This window comes from Chiloscyllium punctatum, chromosome 17 (genome assembly GCF_047496795.1).
Source record: "Chiloscyllium punctatum isolate Juve2018m chromosome 17, sChiPun1.3, whole genome shotgun sequence".
In the NCBI taxonomy this organism is placed as follows: domain Eukaryota; kingdom Metazoa; phylum Chordata; class Chondrichthyes; order Orectolobiformes; family Hemiscylliidae; genus Chiloscyllium; species Chiloscyllium punctatum.
The window spans coordinates 67,785,020-67,812,631 of NC_092755.1; the positions used below are offsets into that span (position 1 = coordinate 67,785,020).

Consider the following 27,612-nt stretch of genomic DNA (forward strand, 5'->3'; position numbering starts at 1 on the left):
TTTAAAAATGAATTTCCTCAGTTCCATTACATTAGTTGAAGATTTAAACCCTTACATTGTCCTGTCCTTTGCACTGTCTTTCTGGTACAGACCATGGGTGACATTATTTCCATTGTTGGGGTGGAGTTTATCTTGCCAACTAGATATAAAACTCATATTGTTGTTGGTCCACCAATCATCTCACTGCATGATCTTTATTTCTGTTCCAAATGCATGTTCAGAGGGTGAGTTAAAATGCAGCACAAACATTTCACAATGTACAATAACAGCAACATAGATTTGAAAGCAAATAAGAAGAATCACCAGAAAATGTAGTTTCATTGCAATTTAACACTAACATGATGTTATTTGAGATGTACTTAGCTACATAACTTGGCAATCTGGCCCTGATCAAACTCATAAATACAGCAAAAGCAAATGACATTAAATTCTTGCAAAGTGACCATAGTACACTAAACTGAGTTTACACATGGTGCAGTATAACTTCTGCCAGCACAAAGCTGCGTCTCTGAAAATATCCAGGAGATCCAATTTTGTCTGTGGCATTTTTAATGAGTGGAGAAATGAAGTCTACCACCTGTGTTCATCTAACATTAAAGTTAACTGCCCAGGAAGGGACCACCACAATCTGTATATCAAAATCTCCCCTTTGTCTCTAATCTCAGTAGAACCTGCTGTCAGTAATATAACTTTGGTTTTCTAACTCTGCTTCAAAGTTTAGGGGTGAGGTGGCTGGAGCAAGTGTAAGTGTCTTGTTACACCATATTTTGATCTCAATGTGACTGGATGCACAATAATAATCTGTTCATACACTCACAAATGTGCTTTCTAATCTGTTTGAGTTACTAGCAGCTCATTAGAAAATGTGTGTACAAGAATATCATTCTTCTGCAACATTAAGAAGGATTTCATATTGAATTCTGAAAGTTCCTAAGAGGTCTAAAGGATCAGCTAGAGAAATATTCTTAGAATGAGGTTTCACACTGAATTTGAGTGTTACTGCAGATGGTGCAAGATTGAAAAAACTTCTCAAAGAAAGTTTTGGCATAGTTTCAGTGAAATTGGAGTGGTTGTTTAGTGAGTTATATAATAAATTTGCACTTCATTTTGTACCTGGAATTGGATTACATCAGCATAAATGTGATACTATAACTAGATGCTAAGGCTACTAAACACAAAGAATCAATGAAGATCTTGCTTATGGATTCTTTTTTGCTCAGCGAGAAGGGAAAATGATATTTAATTTAAAAAGTCTAAAAGAATAGAGGAGATATCACAATGTTGATATTAAAAGGAATAAAAGTTTCAGCCCATGTAAAATTGGAAAGGGAAATCTTGAATTATCAAAATATTGATGAATTTCCACCATAAAATCACTTTCAAATAGTTACCCTGCTCAGTTTTGTTTAGGAATATCAGTCATTTCCAGGAAATATGTACTTATATTAAAATATAAACATTATTGAAAAAAAACTATGTTCACATTATCTTGATTTTGTTGCATGTTAAAGTATTGTTCGATTAGTAATGACGCATTACTGAAAGGCTGTTCAGTCGAACCCCTGATTGTACAGTGTCATATCTATAAATGTCTGAAAACAGCAGAAAATTATGCACTTTAAGCCATCATAACAGCTTGACATGCTGAATACGTGGTACAGCAATTCTCTTCTTTGTTTCTAATCTGGTAGCGTTTTAATCGAGAATTAATTTGACAAAAGTAGTTTGATGTTTATTTTGATTTGATAGCATCTATGATCTGTCATAGAACCACACAATAAATTCTGTCACTGAAGTCAGAGGAAGGAGATATATATAATTTTTGCCAGCAATCTGGTCTCCTTCAGGTTTTCTGGATATTGCATTCCGTCAGTGTGGCACTTAGCGATCTGTTAACAAATACAGGTATGTATGTAAGCACAATTAAGTGCTCGTTCTACCGTGTATTTAAATAATAGTTGTTTTTCATAATAAAACTAATTCATCAAATCCACAAATACATCACCAGCATAAAAACTTCAATATACACGTATTCATTTTTTTTAAAATCCTGGAGGCAATACTTTGAGAATCTAACTAAACATGTTACTGATGAAAGCCGATTTCAGGTAAAATCCGCGCAAGGTCAAAACCGGATGTTTAATAATTTGTATTGTTGATGATAGCGTTGCTGGCTGTTGAGATTCCATGGTTAAACAAGATCGACTCCTTTGGTATTCACTCTGTTATGGGTCAGTGCTTCAGTCAAAAAATGCAGCACTAGTCATAAGTGGAATTTGCATAGGTGAAAGCAAAGTGCTGATGCAAGCCAGAGCAGTCAAGTATTGTTAATGACAAACACAGTACATGAGCAGAATGCATATTTAATTTACAAAATGTGAAAATGGGGACAAAATTGAGGCTATGCATCACAGCAGCGATTTTTTAAAAAAAATGAAATTTCGCAGAAAGGTACAGTACTTGCAAATAAGTACCGCACAATAATTTTAATCCCAGGCAATTGTAAACCTAACACACAGCAATTTATTAGCATTTCAGCCACATTGAATACTTTACAAATGTTACACTACAACCACATGCTTCTGTTTCATTGTGTATCTGTGTAGTGAGTGCCGCCTACCTAATATCTCATTTTAAAGAATAATGTCATTAAATTGCAAATTACGTTACTTTCATGTGACTTCGTCTCGAAATATGAAATCATGCTTAAGTTGAACTTGATTTTAGTAGATGTGCGAGAGTAAATTGCAAATATTCAGAGGATGCCTTTATGTTTGCATGCAGTCTGCGTGCCCCTGCCTGTTATGTTGGGGGATTAGGTTTCTGTTTGTATTTCTAAGATATGGGGGTTGTGGAGAGGGGAGGGGAGTGCCCGTGCGCACGCGCTATAAAGCACGATTTATGTCCAACTGAGGTGTCTGAGTTTGGAAGAAAGGGATGATTACTTGCGTGTGTGTGTGTTATACCACTAGCGGTCAGCCCACATCATCCACACTCACTGAGCGTGTTCTGCAGAACAGCTGAAACCTATTGATGTTTCCAGTGCAGATACATAGGCAAGTCGTGTGACCCGGTCGACTATGGCTTCTCATTTTCAGGACAGATCTCCTTAAAATTAGATTGCTATCGTTACCTCCTAGGGCAATAATATATGGTATTCAAATGGCAAATGGCATGCAACAGAAAGTATGGCTATCCGAGTTGTACGTCATTGCTTTCTCATAACTTTCCACGTTGATGTGTAGACCAATGAATGGTGGTGGTTAACGGAATATTGGAGAATTTCTAGGGCGAATGCATTGCAAGTAAGATGAAAAGTGGGTTTCTCTTAAGGAAAGGTTTATTGTTGCTGAATTACACACAGTTTTTGCGTTTGAGGTGGAAACTGCCCTACAATATTCCTTTACTATGAAAATAACTGGAACTGGGGTAAAATCATCACTTTATGTGCATTTACACATAACTAATATGTACAATGATAGGTTATCTTTATGTTGACAATATATTTCCCTTACCATTTTCCTACCATCATGCCCGATGTTGTCTCATCAAACCCAGAAAAATAACAAGTTTCTTTTTTAAAGACATCATAGGGTAGTTCCCACCCGAAAAAGAACGTAAGTTGATGCATATAAAGACTTGGCGAGTTAACGTGCTGATGGGGTTGATTTATGCATTGGAAAGCCAAATGCACAAACGTGATCTTGGAAACAAAAATAAATTCCAGTCAGGCAGTGATTCACACAAGACTCGAATACAGTACAACACCGTCAGCAATAGTCTCACATTAAAATAGTGAACCCAGCATATGTTATATTCAGTTTTACAAGGTGATACTTGTTAAAATTATAATTGTATGTTTAATTCCATTTTGCTAAAGGGCAGTGGATATGCTTTCCCATTTTGTATTAAAATTGTATTTTTTAACACGTACTGAAAACCGGCCATACATTTTCAAATAACTAGATTATAGATTATAGAAAGTATGAAGTTGAGACGGGTAAATGATTAATTAAGTTTATTTAATGATTTCAACATTCAAATTTTCATAACATTTAGCCAAATTTAAGATAAAATATGTTCTCCTCACTTTTACTAGTGTTTGGTTACAAGTAATCACAGAATCTATTTACATAAATATATAGTGTAAATATTTGGCACTGTTTATGTTTGAATGCGCGATTGGACAGTTCACAGTGCTGAAACACAGCCGTAAAAATGTTCCTAGAGGTCACTTGGCACGATGGACATTGAGGCCTTAGTTTTTGTAGCCAATTTTCACTGTAAATTCCAAATAAATCACGTTCACGCCTATTGGTGCCAATTAACACGTTTTATATTAATGTGTCGAGCCTGGTGTGGAAAAAAAACTAACATCTTAATGTTTAATTAGCATAGGAAATGTACACCAAGTTACAGCGGTCCTTTTCTGATCCAAAATGCAGCAGAAATACCAGCGCATATATCAGAGATATCTGTTCTTCTCGTGAAGGCTGGGGAGGGACTGGCTTTCTTGTGCTCCACTGCGAGCATTACTATAAACTTTGCTTGGATGGATTGAAGTTTTCTATGGGAAATTTGATTAGAAACTTGGAACAATGCAAAAGTATGTTGCTGCCATACAAACACGATGCTAAGGAGGAACCAACACATTTGTGACAGCAGTATTCTGACTATTCAGCGAGCTACCCCAACAGTTGTGTCTAGCCTTATGCCAATATGGCTATAAGTTTTCGTTACGAGAGGAAAAAAGAAACAACGCAGTAAACATCGTTCATTGAGAACATGATGTTTAAATGGAACTGGTGTTCAGGCCTGACTCATGTCTCGCACTTTTTAATGACAGATGGCTGTTTCATGGACTGCAGTGGCTACTTCAGTGGACTGATCCTTCACTGGCGCTGTAACAGGATTAACAAATAAAAAACATGTTAAAGAAAAGCCATGGTCATTTTAATTTCCGTGTACTTGACAATTATTAGGTTTATTCGTGGCAAACTCTGACACTGTGACTTGGCAACGCTGATTTTGAGATAAACTCCTCGTCAGGTTGCATATTCCAGTCTACGCCAAAGGCCACTGGCCGTGTGATCGTTACAACCTGCGCACCGTTAGACAATCGTTAACGGCCTGCACTCTTGGCTGTTGGAGACCGCTGTTCGCGGTTTATTTTAATCCAATGAGGGAATTTGGATAAATGGAATCTGGATCGATCATGTCGAAAAGTTCTAAAGTTATTTTGATGACAAGTTGTTGGATTTTAAAAGGCGGTTCGGTGCCTGTGCTTCAGTTTGTAAAGGGTCTGGCTATTAAACCAATTCGGTGTAATGGGTGCAAGTTGATCTCGAATTTTAACATACATAACGTTTATGTTAAAGCCGGTTTAAACTAGTTAAATCCACTGAGCAAAACATTTCAGAAGGGAATTTAAAAGTTCGGTAAGGAATTTAGGCATACAAATTGGTCGTTTATCTGAAAGTTGTGTTGAGGCTAGTGTGAACGTACAAAAGCAAGGGCAGTGTATTGCTTGACAACAGACAGCACCATCTCCTTGCAGTTTTCCTGCCGAAGACCAGTGTTCAGGGTTTATGTGGGTCTGGTGCCAGGTTTCTGCTCAGGGACATGACTCCTCTCATTTTGCTCGCATGGCTGCTTCACTTTCAGTGGCAATCCTGATTCCGCGTCATTTTCGAGTCTGCACTCCCTGTTATAGGGTGCGAACAACATGTGATGGCCAATGAAGCTTTCAAATTATCATTGGCAAACACAATAGCGTTGTGCTGCGCTGTTCTTAGGGAACATTAGCCTGACGAGTCTCAGTAATGTGGCTTAATAATTATTGCTCATTCCCTTCTTTTGTTTAGTTACATGTTTATTTTCAATTAAATTTAGATTAAATTTCTAGCAGTAATACAGTGCTTTATCTGCAGCCAATTACTCTTCTTGGCATTTTTATTTTGGCAGTAACTGTTGTTGCAGGATTAGATCATTTAACAATGACACCGAGTTATTTTGTTGTTTACTTTCAAATACGTAGATTGTGAAAACAATTCTAAATAGGGGGCGTTTCGTGTTTGACAAAAGCACTGTCCACTGCATTTATTTAGCTTTCAAACATGCCGTTTGGTTTCATGAGGCAAGTTTTCTCCCGCAAGAAAAATCACGAAAGTATAGTCTTGCATTTCCGATGTGTTGTGATTTAAAATGCATTCTACAATCTATTCAGAAGCATCAGATTCAGTTGAAGTCTACGATCGTTAAAAATCTCCAAAACTAAATATTTCAGTTCCAAGATGCCAACTTGTGGGGATATATATGATCTTCGGAAACGTTACCACTGAGCATTTGTACGAATTGATGTACTGCCGCATGGTATCCTGGTCACTTACTGATTGTTACAATACCATAAATGCTGTAATATTGCAAAAGTAAAACCATTGTTTAACATTTCATGTAAACCTACGAAAACGTACGTGCCACATTGTTACCTTCGAGGGTGGTGGGGCCTTTGTGTTATCTGTTCAGTTCGTCTTTGATTTGACAGGCTTCTGTGCTGTGAAATTAAAACGTGTGTGTTTGCCTTTGTTTTGTTCAATGTTCTGTGACAAAATGCTCCTCTGTCAAACTCCTTCACACATTACAAGCCTTTGGGGATATCAAGGGCAGCTATAGAAGGGCTACCTGGAGAAAGGTTGCTACGGCAACCCTTTTAGCCCACAACTAGATTAGCATATTCATGAGGTTGTAATTTAAACCAGAATTGTCCACACTTGCATAGTGGCCAGGATTTACTATGCAAATAGACTGGTTTTACAGGCTGCTGCTTAATTAACTCGTCAAGGCCATCTTCTCACTAAAAGGCAATCTAACTACAGATTAATCTGCCTTTGTTTGCTGCGGTTCTTTCCTTTTGTGGTAAACATCAGGATTTGTAAAGAGAAGCAAGAGTCATTGCTATACACTTATTCACTGTTATTTTCAGCTAAGCTTTTCCTGACAAATAACTCCATGACCTGAAAGATTTTTTTTTCCTTAACGCAACATTGTATTCCGGCCATGAGCTTCTAGTGTAACTACATTTTCTCGATCGCTGTGTGATTTTCAGTATAATTGATAAGTCAGTTATCATTATTATTCTTATAAGCCAATAGCACTTTGCATTGTAGATTGTTTTCTCCAAGTCAGTTATGTTTCTGTTTATTCTTGACCCTATTCAATATACATTTATTTAGCCTTATGTTTCTTATTTGACATTCTATGAACCCAAAGTATTGCATTAATTGCCTATTAATACGTTACAAGATGGCTATTTCGTGTTGTTATCAGCATAACTTGCTCTTGCGTTAAAACTGTGTTGTGGTTTAAGAACATTTTTTTCAAAAGTTAGAAGTGTACAAGGAAATACAGAAGTGTTCGTCGACGTCCAGATCAGATTATGTATACAATAATGATCTTTCGGGCAAATTTATTACTATGGTGTTTAAATTATTATTCTTCTTTTAGGAATTCGCATGTCTCAAACATTATTACGTTTCTGCTCCAGAAAGACGCCATGTCAAAGCTGAGTCAGCTGGCGCTGTGACATGGGATTCCCTCTCTAATGGAAGTCAGTTGAGGATTTGGCTTAGCAAAGGTATTATTGAGCGAGTTTGGAATAATTAGATGTTTAAAGAAGACAAACAATGATTTCGACTATTAACGTTCGATAAAAACGCATTTTTATTTAACAAGTGATATGCGTGCCCGGATATTTCATCTGCCTTCTCTTCAAATTGTGGGCGATAATGTATCGAATTCGTTAATGTGCCAGAAGTAATTGCTTTATTCTGTACTTGTCAAAATATGAGCTTGCTGTTGAATTTGTGCTGAGACATTTAAGTTTCATCCATGGGTCTCGTTCAATAAACATTCTGGCGCAGGACAGCGCAGCCTGTGAAAGTAGGGTTCGGCAGTGGTCACTGAGTGTTGGAACCCTGTGACCAGACGTGGGGAGAAGGAAAGGGGGAGATGGGAAGAAGAGCGGCGACCCCCAGCCTTTGTTCCCTCCCCGGAGCCCTGCCCAGGGAGTGACGCCCTGCTGTCAAAATGGCGGGAAGCCAATGAGCCTCGCACCTCTGCAGCCCGCTAGCCAATCGGGTGGCCCACGCACTAGCCCGCGCTGCCGCGTGCTCCGCTCACCTGCCCACCTGTCCCTCCAGTTCCTTCTCGAGCTGAGCTTCCAGCTGGCGCGAGGCGCGAGGACCTCCCCTGCCCATGCCTCCTCTTGCCCACCTGGTGAACCAACAACCCCAGGCCAACAGCTGCTCGCCGGTCTTAAAGGCGCAGGACCCGAACATCGGGGAGCAACAATTGCCCACTCAGTACGCTACCGAATGCACTGCAGGCACAAATGTTCTAGAAAAATATTTTTCACGCAATAGAATCGAGACAAATACCCAAGCATTAAAACGACAAACATTTTTTTTCTTAAAAATTAAGTTCTGTTCCTTTCATCTCCAAGTTCTGAAGAAGAATCTTGACAGATTCGAAACGTTCACTCTGCTTCTCTCTGTACAGATGCTGCCAGACCTGCTGAGTTTCTCTAGCATTCTGTGTTCGTTTACACGAAATATAAGATCGAGCAATTTCCAGCTGAGTGCCAGCAATATATACTGCAATCATCGTGATGACATCTACGCTTAAATGCATAGTTTTACCTACGTATTTATTCGAAACACAATCAGCAAAAGTGTCCCCAGTACTCTCAGCGTGTTTCTTCTGTACAATTGCACAGCCTCTTATATGGCTAACACCTTTCATTATAATGTTTAAAGCCACTTGATGACATCAGATCAGGAAGTTCACGAAAGAATGAACTTTTCTTTTGTGAAGTTTTTATTCAAGCGATTCTGTAAACAATCGTGTCATGTTATAATATCCTATATGATTTCGATATACACTGAAAGATTGCCCTTTGCAATGAGCTAATCCAAAAACGGATTTAAATATTGCGCAATCAAAACAAATATCTTTTCTCTATTTGGATTTTTGTTTGTAATTACTTTTTTCCATTCGTTCTAGAGCTACTATTATGGACATTAAACTCTTTTTGTTGGAGAACAGGTTCCCACGTCTTTAATGCAGTCTTATTCAGAACCCAATAAAACTAGATTACAAACTTGAGAAATGTAACTTTCCGAAGGTGACGTTTACTTAGTTATTGCAATTTTGAGATTTGTTTCAGATTGTTTAAAATTGAAATAAAAAGTTCGGAAGACAGAAAATGTGGCTTTACACCTCACGATGTTTAAGTTAATAAGTAATTGAGATAATGTGTAGATAATTGCAAATGATAAACACCGAAGACGGCACGATATGTTTGGAATTGTGCAATTCCGAATACTTGGGTGTTTCGAAGTTTGGTATTGCTACTAGATCGCGGAATGCCTTCAAATTCTGTACTTTGCCTTTTTTAGGTAATTAAGATGAAATCCATTTAAAACGAAAGTTGACAGTTGGCATCCAAAATTCGAAATTTGTGAACTTATGAATACTTTTGATACCATGGGACTTCTTGTCACAATCTCCGTCTTAATTATGTTTAAACTGAAAACATTATTAAAAATCCAATCGACTAATATTAATGATATTCTAGTACTGACTTAACACTCCTTCTGGTATTAGATTATGATTGTTTAAAACAATAAGGACCTCGTGGTCAATTGTTCAGATTGATTTGCTAATGATAAAACGTGCAAACAATGTTAACCTTTTGCTTCCACCAACACACGGAGAGGACACAAGGGTTCATTCTCACAGCGAAACTGCAGGTTTCACATCTATATTAGATCTTCATTGCAACAATTCAAAATAGTATTTATTTGGCATTAACGTACTTTAGGATGTCTGGTGGTCCTGAATGTGCTCTATAAATGTAATACAAAATAAAACAGAGAGCATTGAAAACACAAAACAGATCTAACATCTTCTGTGGAGACAGAAACAGAGCTAGGATTTCAGATCCAGGTCAAATCTGTTTCTATCTCCACCGACGCTACCAAACTTGCTGAGGGGTTTCAATACTTTCTGTTTTTGTTTCAGATTTCCAGCTTCTGCAGTGTCCGCCTTTGTATTATGTAAGTGCAGCTCTTTCTTTGCACAACATCTGCATCCGCAGCCGCAGTGAACCTTTAATTCCTAGTTCAGCCAACGGGATAACATTAGTGTTGGGTTTTTAGTTGTTACTGTAAAACAAACAGTTCGATTCATGTTATATTTGTTGCTGAGTTTGCATTATTTTATTCATAGGAAAATGTTTTGGGGAGTGAATGGTGTAATTTTCCCTCGAATGCAGGCGTTCGAGTGTTGAAGAGCAATTGAACAGTTCACTTTGAGAATCACAGATCTATTCTCACCCACTGTTGGTGCAAATGTTTTATATTGTAGTGTGCACAATTTTTCAAAGGAAGAGATTATGAAGCAAAGCCTTTGTTTTTGAAACTGTATTGTTCGATGCGTTTGGGCCATTTTCAAGATGCCTCCACTTCCTTCTCGTACTTTCCTCCTTCAGCACTTTCCTGAATCATGGAGCGGAGAGACATAGTTCCTTCTCAGGGCGGTGCCAGTGTTGTTCTTGACCAAAACACTAAGAGTTGCTGGAAAAGCGCAGCAGGTCAGGCAGCACATTTTCAGCTCTGATCTGCAGTCTGCAGTCCTCACTTTCTCCCAAAACACTAAGAGTGCCAGTAGATTACACAAGTTGGCTCGAACTCCAATGTTCCTTTCAGCGACTGGGTGCACTTTAGAAAAGCCAGGGTGACTCATACTCGGAGGTGAAATACTTACTTGGCCCATGTCCATATTGCACAGAGCAACATAGACACCCTCCCAATTCACAACTTTAATATTAAGAATAAAGGAAATTTCTTAATATTTTTTAAAAGATGCCAAATATCAATATGGCGCCTCTTTGAATTCTGTTTGCTCCGACTTTAAGTTTAATAAAAACATATTCGATTTTAATGTAAGAATCGGAAATTTGTGTTAACCCACAGATGAAGTGGCAATTGTGTTTTTGTTTTAAGCAAACAACCTTTAAGAATTGCTACCTTTTAGTCTTTCTGGAGCTGGGAGGTTCGTCGGGAAAATGAAAAACTGCAAAGCCCTGCCAAACTTCAACTTATCTCCGAGCAATGCTATTAGAGCATATGATTACGCTGAGAATCGTCTGTTCTTATTCTCGTTAGGGATTGCTTTTGTCAAAATAATTCATAGCCGAAAAGCACAAAAAAACATGCCATTGAAATGAGGGAGGTGAAAAGCTGGAAGTGCAAGAAACACACAGCGGATCAGGCAGTATCTGTGGTGGGAGGAACGTTGGAGTAACGTCACAACTGAAAGTTATCTACTGGAAATGACAACCTGACCTGTTCCACTTCACACATATTACCCAACCAACCGAATGCTTCCAGAAATTTGTAATTCTTCAAAAACCAAATGGTGTTATTGTGAAGGAATACAGCTTCTAAAACTATTTTTATCACTTTTGACCCCACAGTTGAGACATAAACATGTAAAACACGCCTTTGTCAAATGATAAAGGACAAACCTTGCAGAAAATCGAACATTTCAATTATATTTTAAAATTCCAATTTGAAAGAAACTCTATCATGTCAAATATGATATTAAATACTAAGTTTGCATCTGATGGAGTATTTTAGATAGATACAGCAACTATATACTGCCCCAACTCGGAATAATGGTCTATCCACTAATATTAATGTAGATATTATGGTAACTGGAGCATAACGACATTATACACTTTTCACTTTTACCCAGGTACAAGTGACAATATTAAATAAATCTAAATCTAAATCATTGTGAGTTCCCAATCACAGCTTATTTTGTTTCAAATGCTCTTCTTACTTCATAACCTTCACATGTTTTTAATAAACAGAGCAAATATCTGTACAATTGACCCCCATCAGTGTGGCTTGAATTCGAGTCAACGTCTGTGAAATCCAAAGTTCTTTCATTGATGGGTGAAAGAAATCTTTAAAACTCACTTTGCTACTCTTCAGTTATGAAGTCCTCACTCCAGAAATAATCTTAATATTCAGCTGTTACCAGTCCCGACGCCTCAATATTCTACTTTCTGCTTATAAAAGAGTCAGTGGTGTTTCCGTTGGCCTTATGGTGCCTAGAATGAAGCAATTGACAAGTAATTATTGATCAGACAATAATGTACTTGTTCGCTGAACGATTTGCGAAATAGACCCTGTTCTGATAGGTTACTTTATACACTTCAATGATTTCTACCTTAAGACTCTACCATGGTAAACTAAACCATAGCAAACAGTTAGAACTAACCAGCCAAATAGTGGCACAGACTAACTCAACACATATTGACTTTATATAGTCTGATGCACTTCTCACTGCAGCCTCTACTTAATTTGACGTGTTCATATTTTAAAAAGTACTATTATGGAGATGACATTGTAAATCCCCTGTTGGGGATTCCCCATTACGCGAGGTAGCTGCACCAGTAATCGAGATCTTCCAGTAAAATAGTTCCAGTTCTTTAACAAATAGGGACAAAAAAGAGAGTTATGGAGATCTTGAGAAATAGTCTCCAACGTTCTGTGCAATATGTGCATTTGCTGTTAGGTTTTGTCCTGACTCATAATTCTGTGCTAAAGTCTTTCAGTGCATCGTTGTAATGGATAGTAATTCGCCTCTTGTAGATTTCCCCCCTCTCCCCAAAGGAAGGACATCTCTACTTTTGGCTCTTTTAAGTGTAGTTACATCACAAGTGACTTTTTAAAATCTTCATACACATTCTCACGGGAGTTCCTTCCATATTTGACAGTTAAAGTCCCCTGCTCCTGTAAGTAAGGAAGCTATTTTAAATGAATTGCGTTGCGTCGAACTTAATAAATAATCTTCATATATCAGTTTAGGCCGAAGCGACTTTCAGGTCTGTTTATTTGAATGGTGATAAGAGGTTTACAAGAAAGCGCTTTCTCTTTTAAGAATTAAATCTCGATATATTTAAATGCGAGCATATAAATTTTTCCAAAATGAATAATTAAGCAAAAATCCCAGAGCCGCTGAAATATTCAAATCTCCATCGCCTGTTCTCTATTCCTGCATAATGAGTTAAAAGAAATGTTCCATGCATGTTAAAACAGATGGCATTTATATATCTCATCCTTATTCAACGGAAGATAATGACCTTTTCTTCGTTGAGAAACATTTGAAAGCTATAGTGCAATTGGCTGAAAACAAAACGGTGGATTTCCTTTCCACAGGGCTTGTTGCCTCGCACTGGGATGATGTATACATTTTGAAAATGTTTGTCACTACATCTTTGTTTACCTTCTTTTTCACATTTCTAACACTTTTACCTGAATTCGAGTGAAAGGGGAGACTGAATAAGACGAGCAAACATTTAGAAATAGCACACAGGATAAAGATGCACCTTCAGGCTTTGGCTGTTAGTAGCCATACGTGCCTTTTTCGCATCCCCAGCAGCCTCCCCTCCCCCCCACCCCTCTTCAACCCCTCTACCCCCACCCCCACCCCATCTTAAAGTTTATTTCAGGTTCATTTCTGTTGTGATTCACCGAAAACCAGAACATTATACTACGTCAGTAAAGCGCATACATTTGTCTCAATAAAGTTGGTGTTAATCAAATTTTAAAAATAATTTCCACCCAATAAAATAATTCTAATTTCGAAACAGTTTCACTTTTGTTTCGAAGTAGCTTGTTGTTTTAAGCCAGTAAGATTCGTCCAAATGAATACATAGGCCCCGCGGTTCATAATACTAACCAACACAGTGCTCCTTCAATGTGTGGTAGTAACTCAGTATTTTCTCTGACTTTTCAAAATCTATTTATTACTTATACTAAATAACTAAGATGACTATAACTCAAAGGCTGGCTTTGACTATGTAAGGAAAGGTCATCTAGATTAAATCCAATCCTTTACGTTTAGGTCATAAAACCAGCAGGTATTTGCATCGCCTTGATAGACTGTAGAATCTCCTGAGGTCCATCCCAAACTCCTTGTAAACTTTAAGATGAAGATAGTCTATGAAAGAAAATCAATTATCAAGGCATTTTTTAAATCAGTTAGGATAAGGACATCGGTTTTGAAAGGCGGAGCATATGTAAAAGCACGAACCCTATAAAAACAGTCCCCCTTTTTAATTCCAGTTCTAGGCTACTCTCTGGCTGTAAATCAAAGGGGCGCTGCTTTTGAGGTGCTAAAACTTCTAATAAAACACCAAATATGTATCTAGCGCGCAGCGCTCCGTGAGTGTTTCCACGCGAAATTTATTCGACCAAAAGCATTGTTGTGGAGTTGCTCTCCGTACATCATTAGATGCGTTTCAAAAACTAAAATGTAAAAAAATGAATTGCTGTTAAGAAACAACTGTGAAAAGCATTCAAAATGGCATCTGAACTGATACAAAAGGAGAGTTTTCTCTTGTAATCCCTGGAAGCAAATTCTTCTGATACCATCTGAGTCTGTGCTGCTTGCCCCAGGCGAGCAGCGCCTGCACTTGACTTCGATCGCTGGAAGCTCTGAGCGGGTGCCAGCCAGTGTAGTGGTGCGCTTCAGCGTTTCTCAACACCTTCTGAACAATAGTAAACGGGGCAGTAACGCGGTATCACCTTCATTTACAGCAAGTCCAGAATACCAGGTAAACACAAGTCTCTCTTACCACTGAAAACATGTCTGAAATGCATAACCATTAATGCTATTGAATACCTGCATACACACCTACACTGCATTATTTCTCAGAGATGAAACGAAAAAATAAGGTATATGAAATAATCGATCTTTTTTATGATCGTCTTTAATTTAAATCATTTCCCTCAAGTTTATTTCCCCTCAAAGCAATGTTACTTAAAATCTGCGCATATTACCTTATGTTGTTTTCCAGCCACATCATTAGGGAATACTGAAAAAACCCCTTTTCAGTTCTGCTCTGCAATATGACTGCACACGCTCACAGTGCCTCTGTTTTTCTTTCTCATGCTTTCTTAATGAGACAAGTAATTGATTGATTTTAATATACATGACTGATTGTTTCTCCCTTGTTTTGTGAGTGAAAAGATTTCTGGGTAAACTGACGTTCCTACCGCAAAGTGGGACGAGCTAATTATATCTGACCACATAAAAATAAATGTTATATGTTTTAAAGGAGTCAGTGCTCTCCCAGAAGAATTGATCTGTTTACTGTAAAATTACTTAAGGGAATTACATTTTTTGACGAGATCCTAACAGTACGATGCCTGTACTAATTTTGGTATTGGGGGAAAAAAACCTGACTTCATAGATACGTTCTGAAACGGTACAACTTACGATCTGAATTCAGAGGCAGTGTTTTCTCCGCTCGGTGAGGGATTCAAATGTCGATTGTCCTCAGTTCTTGGATGAAGCAGTCGTGCAAGAATACTATATGCAATTTCTCACGCTTCGCTGATATCAAAGCGGTGGTAATGAATGCTGAGAACTATTTAAATTTATCATTTGTAAAGCAGTCACTTATAAAAGCCTAGACGATTTACAAGGACCATGCTGGGTTTGTTTAACTTTAAAATTGCACACACAGAGCAAAATAACTTTTCCTAATCGCGTTGCCTACGCAGTTTGTGTTAATGTATCTTCAAGAATTAGAATTGCACATTTAGGTTATATACGTCGATTTTAATAAAATCTGTCCACAATTGTTTTGCCTTTTATAATTCACACCATGTCCAAATATTTTACCTGTAGAGACAAGCCCAGTCTTCTGCAATCTGGAGAATATTATATAATAGGCACTGGGTTTATTGATTTCTAATCATTTACCGACTCTATTGAAATGATAATTACAAAAGAGGGTTGTTTCAAAAATAGGTCTGCATAGCATTTCCGTCCATTACCGATCCATGCTTTGACCTAACTATTCAAAACATTTACAATGTACGGAATCCACACAAAAAGGCATAAACCTTGATGTCGGTGTTATTGAAAGGTTTGCAGGGCTAACAGCATTGGGTACGGGGCAGAACTATTTACCTAAACAGGAATTAAACCGTTTCATTAGGATAATATACTAAGGCATCAGAACGTATTAAAATCGTTCTTGGGGATGCAACGAGCTGTCCTTGAGCAGCTCAACCAGGCGTTGTTCGTTATTAATAGGGACAGAAAGACAACGATTTTATTTTAATAATGGATGCCATTAATGTATGTTATTTTACTCCGCTACAGTTCGGAAATACTCAGTATATCTCACACATTTGCAATGCAAATCGGGTGGTGTGTAACCGGGCGATGTTCTTTTATGGGGTGTCAGATTACTTCTCCAACGTACAAATAGTTAATACAGGAATTTGTTACACAGCATCTTTGCTCTTTTGTGTCAACGAAATAAAAAGTCTTTCACAAACACAATTGCCCGGGCCAAAAAAAAAAGAGATGTTGGAACTGAGTGCTCCTTCTCAAAAATAACTTGATAATGCTTTCACCGACAAAGGCTCCAAAAGATCTGAGTCTGTCTTACAAAACGCACATATATGTCGCGCACTGATCCTGCCAGCTAAACTAACCCTTTTCAGACTTTTGTTCTTTTATGAAACGTCACAGAAACGTGACCTCGAGTTCATTACACTGCAGATTTGAAACGACTTGGGGTTCCATGTCTAAATAATCACTTCCCACTACACATGAATTAACACGAATGAAAACGGAACAGTTTGTTGAACGTTGGGAACATAAGCATAAAATTGTCTTTAGTTATGTTATGGAGATGATTTGTGCTTAGAAAGCTTTGTCGTATTTTTTTGTGCCTCTTAAATAAAGATTCATGCCAATTTCAAAACAAAACCTCACCAATTCTTCCCTTCAATCTCTGCCAGGAACTAGGAGATCAAGAATATTTTGCAAATATTGCGACTTCTTACGCATTAAAATGAACAATGAAGTGATTCTCTATTCTGTCTGGCACCGTCCTCCAAATCAAATTACGGAAATAAGAAATCTGCTGTCGTTCTTTGCAAGTATAACATTTCTAGATGTCTCAAAAATGAAATGCAAAGTTAAATGTATTTACTTTGTGACATACGTGTATTTGGCATGGTGTGGGACTTGCACACTCTGGGTTAATGTCTGCACATGGAGTTGCCATCTTCATATACAGTTGCCTAATCCACGATGAATTACAATGTACAACGTATGCGTAATGAGAATATTTTGTGCACTGGCGTGAATGTTTTGTTTTGAATCGTGATTAAACAGCCTGATCCATGCTCGTTTGAACATGCACAGTGGCGATAATGGCATCTGCGCATTACGCCGAGTAAATGCGAATTGCATGTATTTATTGGTAATCAGGTGTAACGTGCTGTTACCAACAGCAAGGCAGACAGCCACCGATGAGCAGATCCGCACTAAATACAATACAAACAGTTATAACTATCATATAGCAGGGAAATGCTATGACAAATACTGCTCTAATGAATGTATATTATGCGCGCGCCAATTTTATATCAAACGTCCTGATCCATTTCTCAGTGCCATTGTAGCGCCAAAGCGAACACCTATAAAACCAAACTATTGTATGATAAAGTTGCAGCGTTGGATGACGCTTTGCAGTCAGCGATTTCTCATTGCTCCTTTGTTCATCTCAGAGTCACTTTCAGCGACCAAAATTCAACTCCAGAAAGTGCTACAGATCAAGTTTCAGATGTTACATCAACACCCTAAATGCCTAAACTGTTAATTACTTAATAACCTTACAGTGCCAATGTATACGTTATCTCAGACTTCTGAATCGGAAGTTTTACAGCATAGACTGTAAGGAACTGTGGATAGATGGGTAAAATATGTAACTGTGAGTAAATACAACATGTTTAGTTTGTTATGCTGTAAAGGTGATAAAACCAAGATAGAAAATGAAATGACTAATTAAACAGCTTCATTCTGTTCCCATTAGCAGTTGCGTTGTCAGGCATTTGTCAGCCCACACTTTTAACTGTGAAGTTAAGTCTACAAAGTTAATCCACCATGTATATCTTTCTAATTACACTACAAGACAACAGGTAAGAATATCTGCTCTCTCCAAAAATGAACCATACCAGTTGATGCGTTACTGCCTCCTAATCGCTACAATGCAGATTCAGGCTAAGATATGTGATTTCCAGAAACGATGTCCGCTTGTAAAAAATAATACGCAAACCTGCTGCTTCTGTTTTTGTCTGGTTTTTGTTTTTTTTTATTATTTTATTTAGCATTTAACAAAACTGACACAACATACTAAGAAGGAAAGCGTATATTTCGTTTCTTAATCGCGTTTGTTTGCAAAGCGTGCTGTCGATTGGACACAATCGAAAAACAATTAATCGCTTAAGAAAGTTTTAAGAGGTCCTAACATTTGGATTTTTAAAAGAAGTACATATTTAAATCAGCAGCCTACGACAACATACATTCTATTTAATCCATTATCTTGCGATTTATAACCATTAGTACCAATCAGATAAAGTTGCCTTTACAAAGAAAACGATAGACAGATCCTTCCCGAGGCTACGGCTAGATACAACGTTTGGTATAGTCAGCATTTAAATTCTGAATATCGCTTCATTAAGAGCACGGATTCTGAGCTTTAGACTTATGCAAAGAGACCTTTATCTCTTAATTGGCTTTTATTTGGGTACCTAGTTTCTGAAGCTGTTTCTGGGGAAGATAAGCGCTGTTCACGAAGGTGACCCAACCTAGAAGATGTTAACTTACCAAAACCCACGTCTTTTACTTGGACAAAAGAAAAAAAAAGTCTTCATACCAGAAAGAGGGGCATGGAAGGACATTCTTACTTAAGGTATGAGGCACCGAGTAAACCTAACACCCACAAAGGTAATGGGCTGTTTTCCTCTGTGCGGGCACAACGTTGCATTCAATTTAGATATGCTATAAATTAAGCGTTTCTATGGTAGCGTGTCTCTGATTGGGCGGCATATCCCGTACGTGACGGCAAACGTCACCAAATCTGAATAAGGATGCGCGAATTACAGCTTCGTACACAAAGATGATGGAGACAGCATGAGCGCCCGAGAAAAGTCCTGTTGCAGCCCGGCTAGGATGATTTTGAGTTGATTGCTGAATGTGTAAGGATAGCTTCAAGAAGCAGGATGAGCTGCTAGCAGGCGCATCCCAGAGTAAAAGAGGATTATTTTGCATTTTCCAGCTCCTTCAAACTTCAGGGAGAAAAAGGAAAACACAATCGCACCCAAAGCGCGCAGCTTCGACAGAACGGATAAGGCAGCTGCTACGAAGCTGACAAGAGGAACTTGAACGGGGCAACTGGATCTTTGAAGTGTAAACTGCAGTCACTCGAAGAACGTTTTTTTTCCAAAGGAAAAGGCAAGATTGTGTTCCTGAAGCAGAGCACGATGGTGCACTGTGCAGGTTGTGAGAGGCCTATTTTAGACAGGTTCCTCCTAAACGTTCTGGACAGAGCGTGGCACATCAAGTGCGTCCAATGTTGTGAATGCAAGTGCAACTTGACTGAAAAATGTTTTTCAAGAGAAGGGAAGCTTTACTGTAAAAACGATTTCTTCAGGTGAGTTCGATGAAGTTCCGTGCTCGTTTTTAAAAACTCCATGTAATTTTGAATCTGAAGCTCACTTAACCAGTGTAAACTGTCCCCAGAATGTGTTTCACTCACTCACTCACACACACACACACACACACACACACGGATGGTCGTGCGGAGTTGAAGTAACTTACAACATGTAAACAAAAAAGCTCATGATTAAATATCAACAGCATTTTAAAAAAAAGCCAAGGGAACACATTTTGACATTGATTCCAGTTCAGGCCTACACAGGGCTTAACTGGGGCCGCAGAACCTGAATGAAGTATTGGATGTTCCACGAAACACTCCAAATTGCTTTTACCCGGGAATGCGATAAAGAAATCAACAATGTCACTCTGTTTAATCAAACATCCGTAACGCGTATCCCAGTCAGTCTGATGGTTCATGCGCTCAGTGCAGCTAATTGTTTCCGGGTCTACTTATGGTTCTGTGTACCTTCTCAAACCCCACAGTCAACACGGAAGGTGTTGAAACCGGGCCTTCAGCTAAGTGGTAGGCTATAGCGTGTGACCTGCGGTGGTGCATGTCGAAAGTTGGGCAACTTTAAAGGGCTTCAGGGAGTGCCAGCAAGTTGTAGTTCAAATACTCAACTATTTGAGAGAATGATGGCATAACACAAACGCTCGCTACTTGTTTTAAATGAATATAAACTGCAGGTGTGTCGAAAGTAACATTAACCACGGGGCCCAGCAGACTTGCACGTAGAATAGAACGATCCTCTGTGACCCATTCTCAATGCAAACAACGATTCGTTGAAGGTTCCTAGTGTAGCAACACTTTAAACATGTTTACTGATTCTGTTAAACTGCAAATGAACCAATTACACCTCGAGGATAAAACAAAGCTGACTTATGATCTCTAATTATTTTACTAAATCAATGTCATTGTCACTAAAATCGGCCAGAACGGCAGCCGTGGATTGGAGGCTACGGAGATCATCCCGGCGATTGTCCCGAACCAGGCATGACTTCTGATGTCCTGCCCTCCGGGAAATAAAGGGTGGAGGCTACTAGCCTCTCCCACCTCCCCCTGCGGTGTTTCCGACTTTGAAACAGTGATTTAAACCAGTCAAATGGAAGAAACGACAACTTTCGCCCAAGTAAGAGACTAAGTCCACAAGTATCTTCTGACAACTTACTTTTCTCCACGAGTGTGGGACATGCATCAATGTACATTGCAGCGTTCTTGTGGAACCGAATGGGTTCACCTCTAAGGCCGCAGGGATTTTTGAGGTTCTAAGTTCATTGTCTAATATGAGCTATTTCAGGATGTATTCTCACCCATGACTATAGCACCACTAATCCAGTATAGTAAAATCTATTCAGGTTTAAAATCTATTCAGCGTTTAAGATGTTGGTTTGTTTGTTCTTTAAAAGGGACAGGATACTTTCACAGAACTGTGAGGTGCGAGTGAGGACGATTTGAATGTAATTGCGATCTTCTTTTGATTCTTCCTGAAACTCATTTTATTCATTACAGAAGGAGCGCCGCTGAAGTTATCTGGTTCGCTTCCGAAAAGCTGCTCTGGCAGTTTGCAGAACTGGTTCCAATTATCAAATCCTCGTGACTGTCCTCTAATTACATCATTTTCTCAGCGAGATGGTAAAGGCTTACTTAATTATGGAGGTGATATATATTTACATGACGCCCATTTCTGTTTACAGGCGGTTCGGTACGAAATGTGCGGGATGTTGTCAAGGTATCTCACCCAGTGACCTCGTAAGGAAAGCAAGAAATAAAGTGTTTCACTTAAACTGCTTCACTTGTATGGTCTGTAATAAACAACTGTCGACTGGAGAGGAACTGTATATAATCGATGAAAACAAATTCGTGTGCAAGGAAGACTATTTGAGCACCAGCAGTTTAAAAGATACCAACTTAAATTCAGGTAAGGGACTGGACTTGGATCAGCACCTAATGGTAATGCTTGCGGATGGCGAGAATTATTTCTTTTTCATATCTCTTCCCCCGAACTCCCACCAGCCACCCACCCACCCCTCGCCACCACCCCGTGAGGTGTCGCTAGTTTAAAATCACCCCCGTCCCACTCTTCCCTCCTGTGTAACCGGGAACCATCGTCAATCTTCATCGTCACTTTCCGAATAAGACAATTTAAAAAAAAATAAGCTTATTTACTTTGACCACATGCCGCGTGCTTGATGTCGAAAATTGTACTTACAAGAAGATTTCGGAATGCTTGACCACTTTGGGACATCGTACCTCGGAAATGCCCCCTCCCCCCTCCCAGGGTTTGCTTTTGGATTTGGCTGGCGTCTAAAATCAAATCCAAGGCCATTAAAATTGTACAAACACGGTGTCATTGCCTGGAAATTCGAATTCGTATGAAATTACAAATGCATTCTCCGAAAATACTCAGAAAATACTAAGGATGAAAGTAAGTTCTAAAAGCTTCAGTTTTCTTTTTTTTAAGCAAAGAGTGAAAAACTATAATAAAATGAAAACAATAAACACGTGTTTCAGGGAAGCTTCTCTGAGATATGGAGCTATGTTTCCAGTTTAGCTAGTCACTTGGAATATTTCATTGCGGCCGTTGGAAAATCGCCTGTTCTAGGCTAACACTTGGTTAAATTCTGTCGCTTGCCCTTCTTCTATCGGAGGGATGTCAACGGCAGCTTTCAAGGAAGTCTGCTTCTGACAGGTTAATAAAGGCCGTTGCTGTCTTTCAGTCTCTTCGTGCACCGATCGGAGTTTATCGCCTGACCTCCAAGATCAGAATTTAGACGATACAAAGGAAACGGACAACTCCACCTCGTCAGACAAAGAGACCCAGAACAACGAGAACGAAGAGCAGAGTATGGGCACCAAGCGGAGAGGACCCCGGACCACCATTAAAGCCAAACAGTTAGAAACGTTAAAGGCCGCTTTCGCTGCTACTCCGAAGCCCACCCGACACATACGGGAGCAGCTGGCCCAGGAAACAGGCCTCAACATGCGGGTTATTCAGGTAGTCTCACCTCCTTGTTTCCCCGGTTGGTCTGCCCTGAGCATCACTGCACTCAGAAAGTACACGTTTCAGCAAAAGTGCAAATATTACGAGTCAGATATATTCTAGTTGACAGTGTGGCTCATAGCGAAGAACATGTAATGTATAAAGTATTCATTTCATTTATCCCATGGGTTTACATATTTTGCCCCTCCTCCTCTCCGAGACTTCACATTAAACTTTTAATATCTGAAGGTCGGCCGGGTCCGCGCTCGGGTGCCATCGGGAGGGGTGTGGGCACCAAATGGGCACGGAGCTCAATGCCCGGGCGAATATTTTCCGCACACGAACGATCAATCTGACGCCCTGTCTTTTATCCGGTGCATTTACAATGAGCGCTTTGTAAAGTCTTCCCTGGCGCGATCGAATGTCGCTGAACATTAAATAGGTCAGAATTATGTTATCACATTTCCATCAATCAATTGCAAAGTTTTATCTTTGTTTTCCAAATGTTTTTTTTTTGGCTCTATGCCGGTTAAATCACTGCATGTAATATCAGTACCCTCCACGCTATGAGTGCGAGGGGGGAGTTGGAGGGAGAGAAAGGTGCTGGTTGAATGATCAGCCACAAGAGTAAAGTGATTTGGGGGGGTTTGCCCTTCAGTGCTTACATGGGTAGCTGTTCTTAACCGCACTTGCTGTACTTGCATTAAAGAGCGGGCCATTGTTTTGGCAGGTTTGGTTTCAGAACAGGAGATCGAAGGAGAGAAGGATGAAGCAGTTGAGTGCTCTAGGAGCACGGCGGCACGCTTTCTTCCGAAGTCCCAGGCGCATGCGTCCTCTGGGAGGGCGCCTGGACGAATCGGAAATGATGGGCACTGCTCCCTACAATTACTACGGAGGTACTTTCACCACATTTCAACTTCCGAAAGAGCTTGGCTGCGGTCAAAGCGGCGGTGTTCCTCGATATCCCCCGCCCCCCCCCCCACCCCCACCCCTCCTCATCCGTGTCCCCAGGGCTGAGGGTTGAGTGGTGTCCCGTCTTTTTCTCTCCCAACAAGGCGCACAAAGCGCGGCGGGCAGGTTCTTGTGTTAAGCCGTTGGCCTGCAAAGGAGGCGTCTGTCTGCTCTCCATCGGCTGGCTCCTACTCCTGGCTCAGGGCTCCTTTAGCTTCACCTCAAAAGCATCAAGGCGAATAAGGCAGAAGAATTGTAACGCCTCTTGGTCCAAAAAAACCCCACAATTTTCATGCATTTAAAAAGAACACAGTAACATTAGCTAGCCCCCGCTACACTTGCGATGAGTGTTTGTCACTTTGCATTGCGTTAACCGTTTATTTGTGTAATGATCATCTCCCTCACCCCTCCCTGCCCTCCCCCCCACGATAGTTTTTCTTTACTATTATCTAAACGTTCCGCTGGAACCTTTACGCAATCCGTTCAGTTTTTACGAAATGAACATTGCTGCAAGATTGTACGCTTGCTACCCGCGTCCGATGCGAACGGTCTAAGGTGCTGGGTTGCTATGACTTTCTCACTCGCTTTGTGGCATCTGCACGGGTATTATTGAGTGAATGATCGCAGCCTGTTGAGCTCTTTAATCTCCACCTCCCTACCCCCCCCCCCCCCCCCCGCATGCACACACACACACACACACACACACACATACACACACCCCTCCCCAACCCCCGTAAGAGATTCCGCTCCGGCGCTGGCCAAGTTGCGCCCCATAAAGCAATGCATTGTGATGAAGCTGTCTTTTTGAAGAGAAGCCTGACCCATTCAACGTGCACTTTCTCTTGTGTTTCCGCGAACAAAGCTACAGCTGCAGTCTTTTGTCGGATATTCACCCAGGATTTGTTCCAATTACCTCGAACTCTTGGAGCATATGGAGGGTCACTTGCAGAGCGCCACGACTCTGCTCCTTGCCGTTTGCTGCAGCCTTCTGCTTGCAAATGTAAAGCAGCACCTTCACTCAATTAAGCCCTTCACGTTTTTTTTTTGCGAATTAAATGTAATAATTGTACTCTATCTTCCCCATATACACATGACAAGAAGCCCCTGAATGTACCTAGCGCTAACTACGTTATTAATATGAGATAAATGGTGACTAGAAGCGCCTTGCTTCCAATGCCGCGCCCAATCACATAATGTGTCAGGACTTTATACATCCAGATTTAATTCCTGTATACTGAATGATTGTTTAGAATTCGTTTCCAATTGCTAAACGGTCTGCGTGTTAAGAATCCTCTGGGTCGAATGAAATGCGCTTTACTCATATGAAAACTTACTACTGCAAGCAATAGCTCATACCCAACCGTACTTACAGATCAGTATTGACTTTATAGTTACTTCGAGTTAGCAGGGATATTATTGAAACCCCTACAATGCTAAACACTTAACAGAAGCAGTCGTTATTTTCCTTTTGTTTGGTTATGTCAACTGAAATTTTGGGGAATGTCAGAAAAAAAATGCAGCTGTCAAACCATCAAAGGGACAGCAACAGGTTCCAAATCGCAGTTCTGCGGTTGCGCGGTGCTGACTGAACGTATTTAGGTCCATTTGGAATCCACTGTAGATAGACACAAGGCATCCTTGTACATTTTGTAGGTGCACATCAGATTTCACGCAAACTAACACTTCGCCAAAATAATGTAGCCTTTATTGCAAGGTTAGTACAGTAGATCACATAAGTAGGAAGCAGTCAATTGACTGTCGGCGTGTAAATTCCAGTCGTTCGCCATTTACTAATAATTGTAATCGGATCTACTAAAATGATGCATAAATACTGACAACGTTCCTTACTTCAGTGATTTGGAACTATCCATCCAACTTTTGTAAAATAACTTCGCTTTGTCACAGGGCAGTGAATGGATTTAGGTGACAAACCTGTTAGTCCAAAATAATGATGATCAATTAATGAAAAAGTGGGAGGATCACCAATCATGTTTGTTCTGGTTGGGTGGGAATACGGGTGTGGACAGGAAATTCACACCTTTGTCTTTTTGCATGTCGGAGTGTAAATCCGAAAGGCAGAAATGCTGTTTTTGTCGAAACCATGGAAGAATTGTGTGTAGACTAGGGCCCATATTGGATGACCCGGAATTTGAAGATCTCTGTCATGTTTCTGAGCGGCATGTGTGTGACTTTTACATCCCGAACATGGGGTGGTCGAATTCACCTTCCCTCTATCCCTAGCCCCGTCGTCCCTCTTTCTCCCTCCATTTTCTTTCACCCTTTTAGACCACCCTCTCCCTCTCTCTGCCTTTCTCCCATCCACTCCCCACCCCCTTTCAGGAACCTACTCCTCTCCCTAAATCCTATTCTGATAAGCATGGATGAGAAGCAACAAGTCTTCACTGGAGGACTCAATCACACCATTTCCTTATTAACTTCTGGCAACACTTTTAAACGGAATGCAATTTTGTCATGACATTTAAATTGACAAATGCTGTTACATTTCTTATCTAAGCTGTTCAAGAGTCGTGATGTAGCTGGAACATAAACCGGAATTGTGTTTTTGAAGAACCCAACAGAAATAAGTTGAATTTCAGTTTGCCTGCAACGCTGAGTACTTGTTTTATTTTGTTCCATGCAGATTATCAAGGAGATTACTACGGACCGACTACAAATTATGACTTTTTCCCGCACGGCCCACCGTCCTCTCAAGCACACTCGCCGGCAGATTCAGGCTACATGCAGTCCTCAGGGCCTGGGGCGACTTCACTGGGAGTGCTGGAGCCTCCGCTATCCGCCCACCACCCTCCTGCTCTCGGTGGCAGCGAAAACCAAAGGTACACGGACATGATTTCCCACCCTGACACCCCAAGCCCTGAGCCCGGGATGACCGGGCCGTTGCACCCGATCCCGGGCGAAGTGTTCAGCGGAGGACCTAGCCCGCCCTTCTCCATGTCCAGCAACAGCGGCTACAGCGGGCCGCTCTCACATCCGAGTCAGGAGCTGAATGAGACTGCGGTCTGGTGAGGGACTTGAGGTGGCTCAATCAAACAGCAATGAGCACTGCGGCTCTGGCTAGCGGCTTCCTGCACTTGCGGCTCCCTCCAAACGCTTTCTCACAACCACAGGGCCAGTAAAAACTCCCCTCTCTTCCCCCTTCCCTCCCTCTCCCGGCTCCCCTTTCCTCTGCTCCGTTACATCTCTCTCGGTCCCTAGCCCTGTACTCCCTCTCTATCCCACTTCCTGTCAACCCTCTATCCCATCCCCTCCCTTCTCGCCTCTCTCTACTTTTCTCCCACTTCCCCCCACCCTTTCCCTCTCATCACTCCTCTCCCTAAATTCTACTCTTGTCTTCGCACCGCCCCTCCCTCATCCCTCCCCTCCATCATGCCTTCCCTTCTCCCTCCCCTCACTCCTGCCACTGTGTCCACTCCCCCTCCTCTTCCCCCCTTCTCCATTCCCTCAGCGGCCCCAACTTCTCTCCCCTTCCCCTCTCTTCCCTTTTTGCCCCTCCCTCTTCCTACTCCCTCGCATCCCTCTTCTTCCTTCTCCGCCTCTCGGGCGCCCCCTCTTTCTGCTACCCCTCCCCGCACCTTTCTTTCTCCCTTACCCCTCCCTTCCCCGACCCATACCTCTCTATCCCCTACTCCTCTCCTCTGTCTCCTCTCTCCTTAGCCATCTCATCCCTTTCTCTCTTTCCCAGCCCTATCCCTGTCCGAGCACATCCTCTCTCGCCTACGCCTCTTCTCTCTCCCAACTTCCTCTCCCATACCCACATGCAAACCCAAGTGACTTCAAAAGCAGGGGAGGAAGCGAGCACCGCGCATGTGTCACTGTTCCAGCCAAGATGGCGGCACATCCGGCATGGGCAGGGGCCTCTGAGAGAGGTGCTGCTGGGAAACTTGGAGCTGCCACATTGCACCGACCCGCAGTGAGAGTGGGAAGAAGGCACTGGATATGAATAGAGTTCCTGATTCTGTTGTTAATGTGAATAAACGATCATTTTAGTTTCCACCCACCATCGTCTGACAATCCATGTTTCCATCCGTCATAGAAACTCTGGCATCGATGATGACAATCACTT

The 27,612-nt window shown here is 40.7% G+C and overlaps 1 protein-coding gene across 2 annotated transcripts; it reads left to right on the forward strand.

Moving 5' to 3' along the window:
• The first annotated feature begins 17,517 nt into the window (after positions 1 to 17,517).
• Positions 17,518 to 27,547, forward strand: lhx5 (LIM homeobox 5). 2 transcript variants are annotated; one of them, XM_072587344.1, is made up of 7 exons: positions 17,518 to 18,077; positions 18,694 to 18,850; positions 19,217 to 19,591; positions 21,292 to 21,515; positions 22,315 to 22,592; positions 23,308 to 23,473; positions 26,170 to 27,547. In XM_072587344.1, the coding sequence occupies exons 3-7, from the start codon at positions 19,422 to 19,424 to the stop codon at positions 26,553 to 26,555; spliced, it is 1,224 nt and encodes a 407-aa protein (XP_072443445.1). In that variant the 5' UTR covers positions 17,518 to 18,077; positions 18,694 to 18,850; positions 19,217 to 19,421; the 3' UTR covers positions 26,556 to 27,547. The 2 variants fall into 2 exon arrangements, with proteins under 2 accessions (XP_072443445.1, XP_072443444.1); XM_072587343.1 differs by having other exon boundaries at positions 17,518 to 18,850.
• The last annotated feature ends 65 nt before the right edge of the window (positions 27,548 to 27,612 follow it).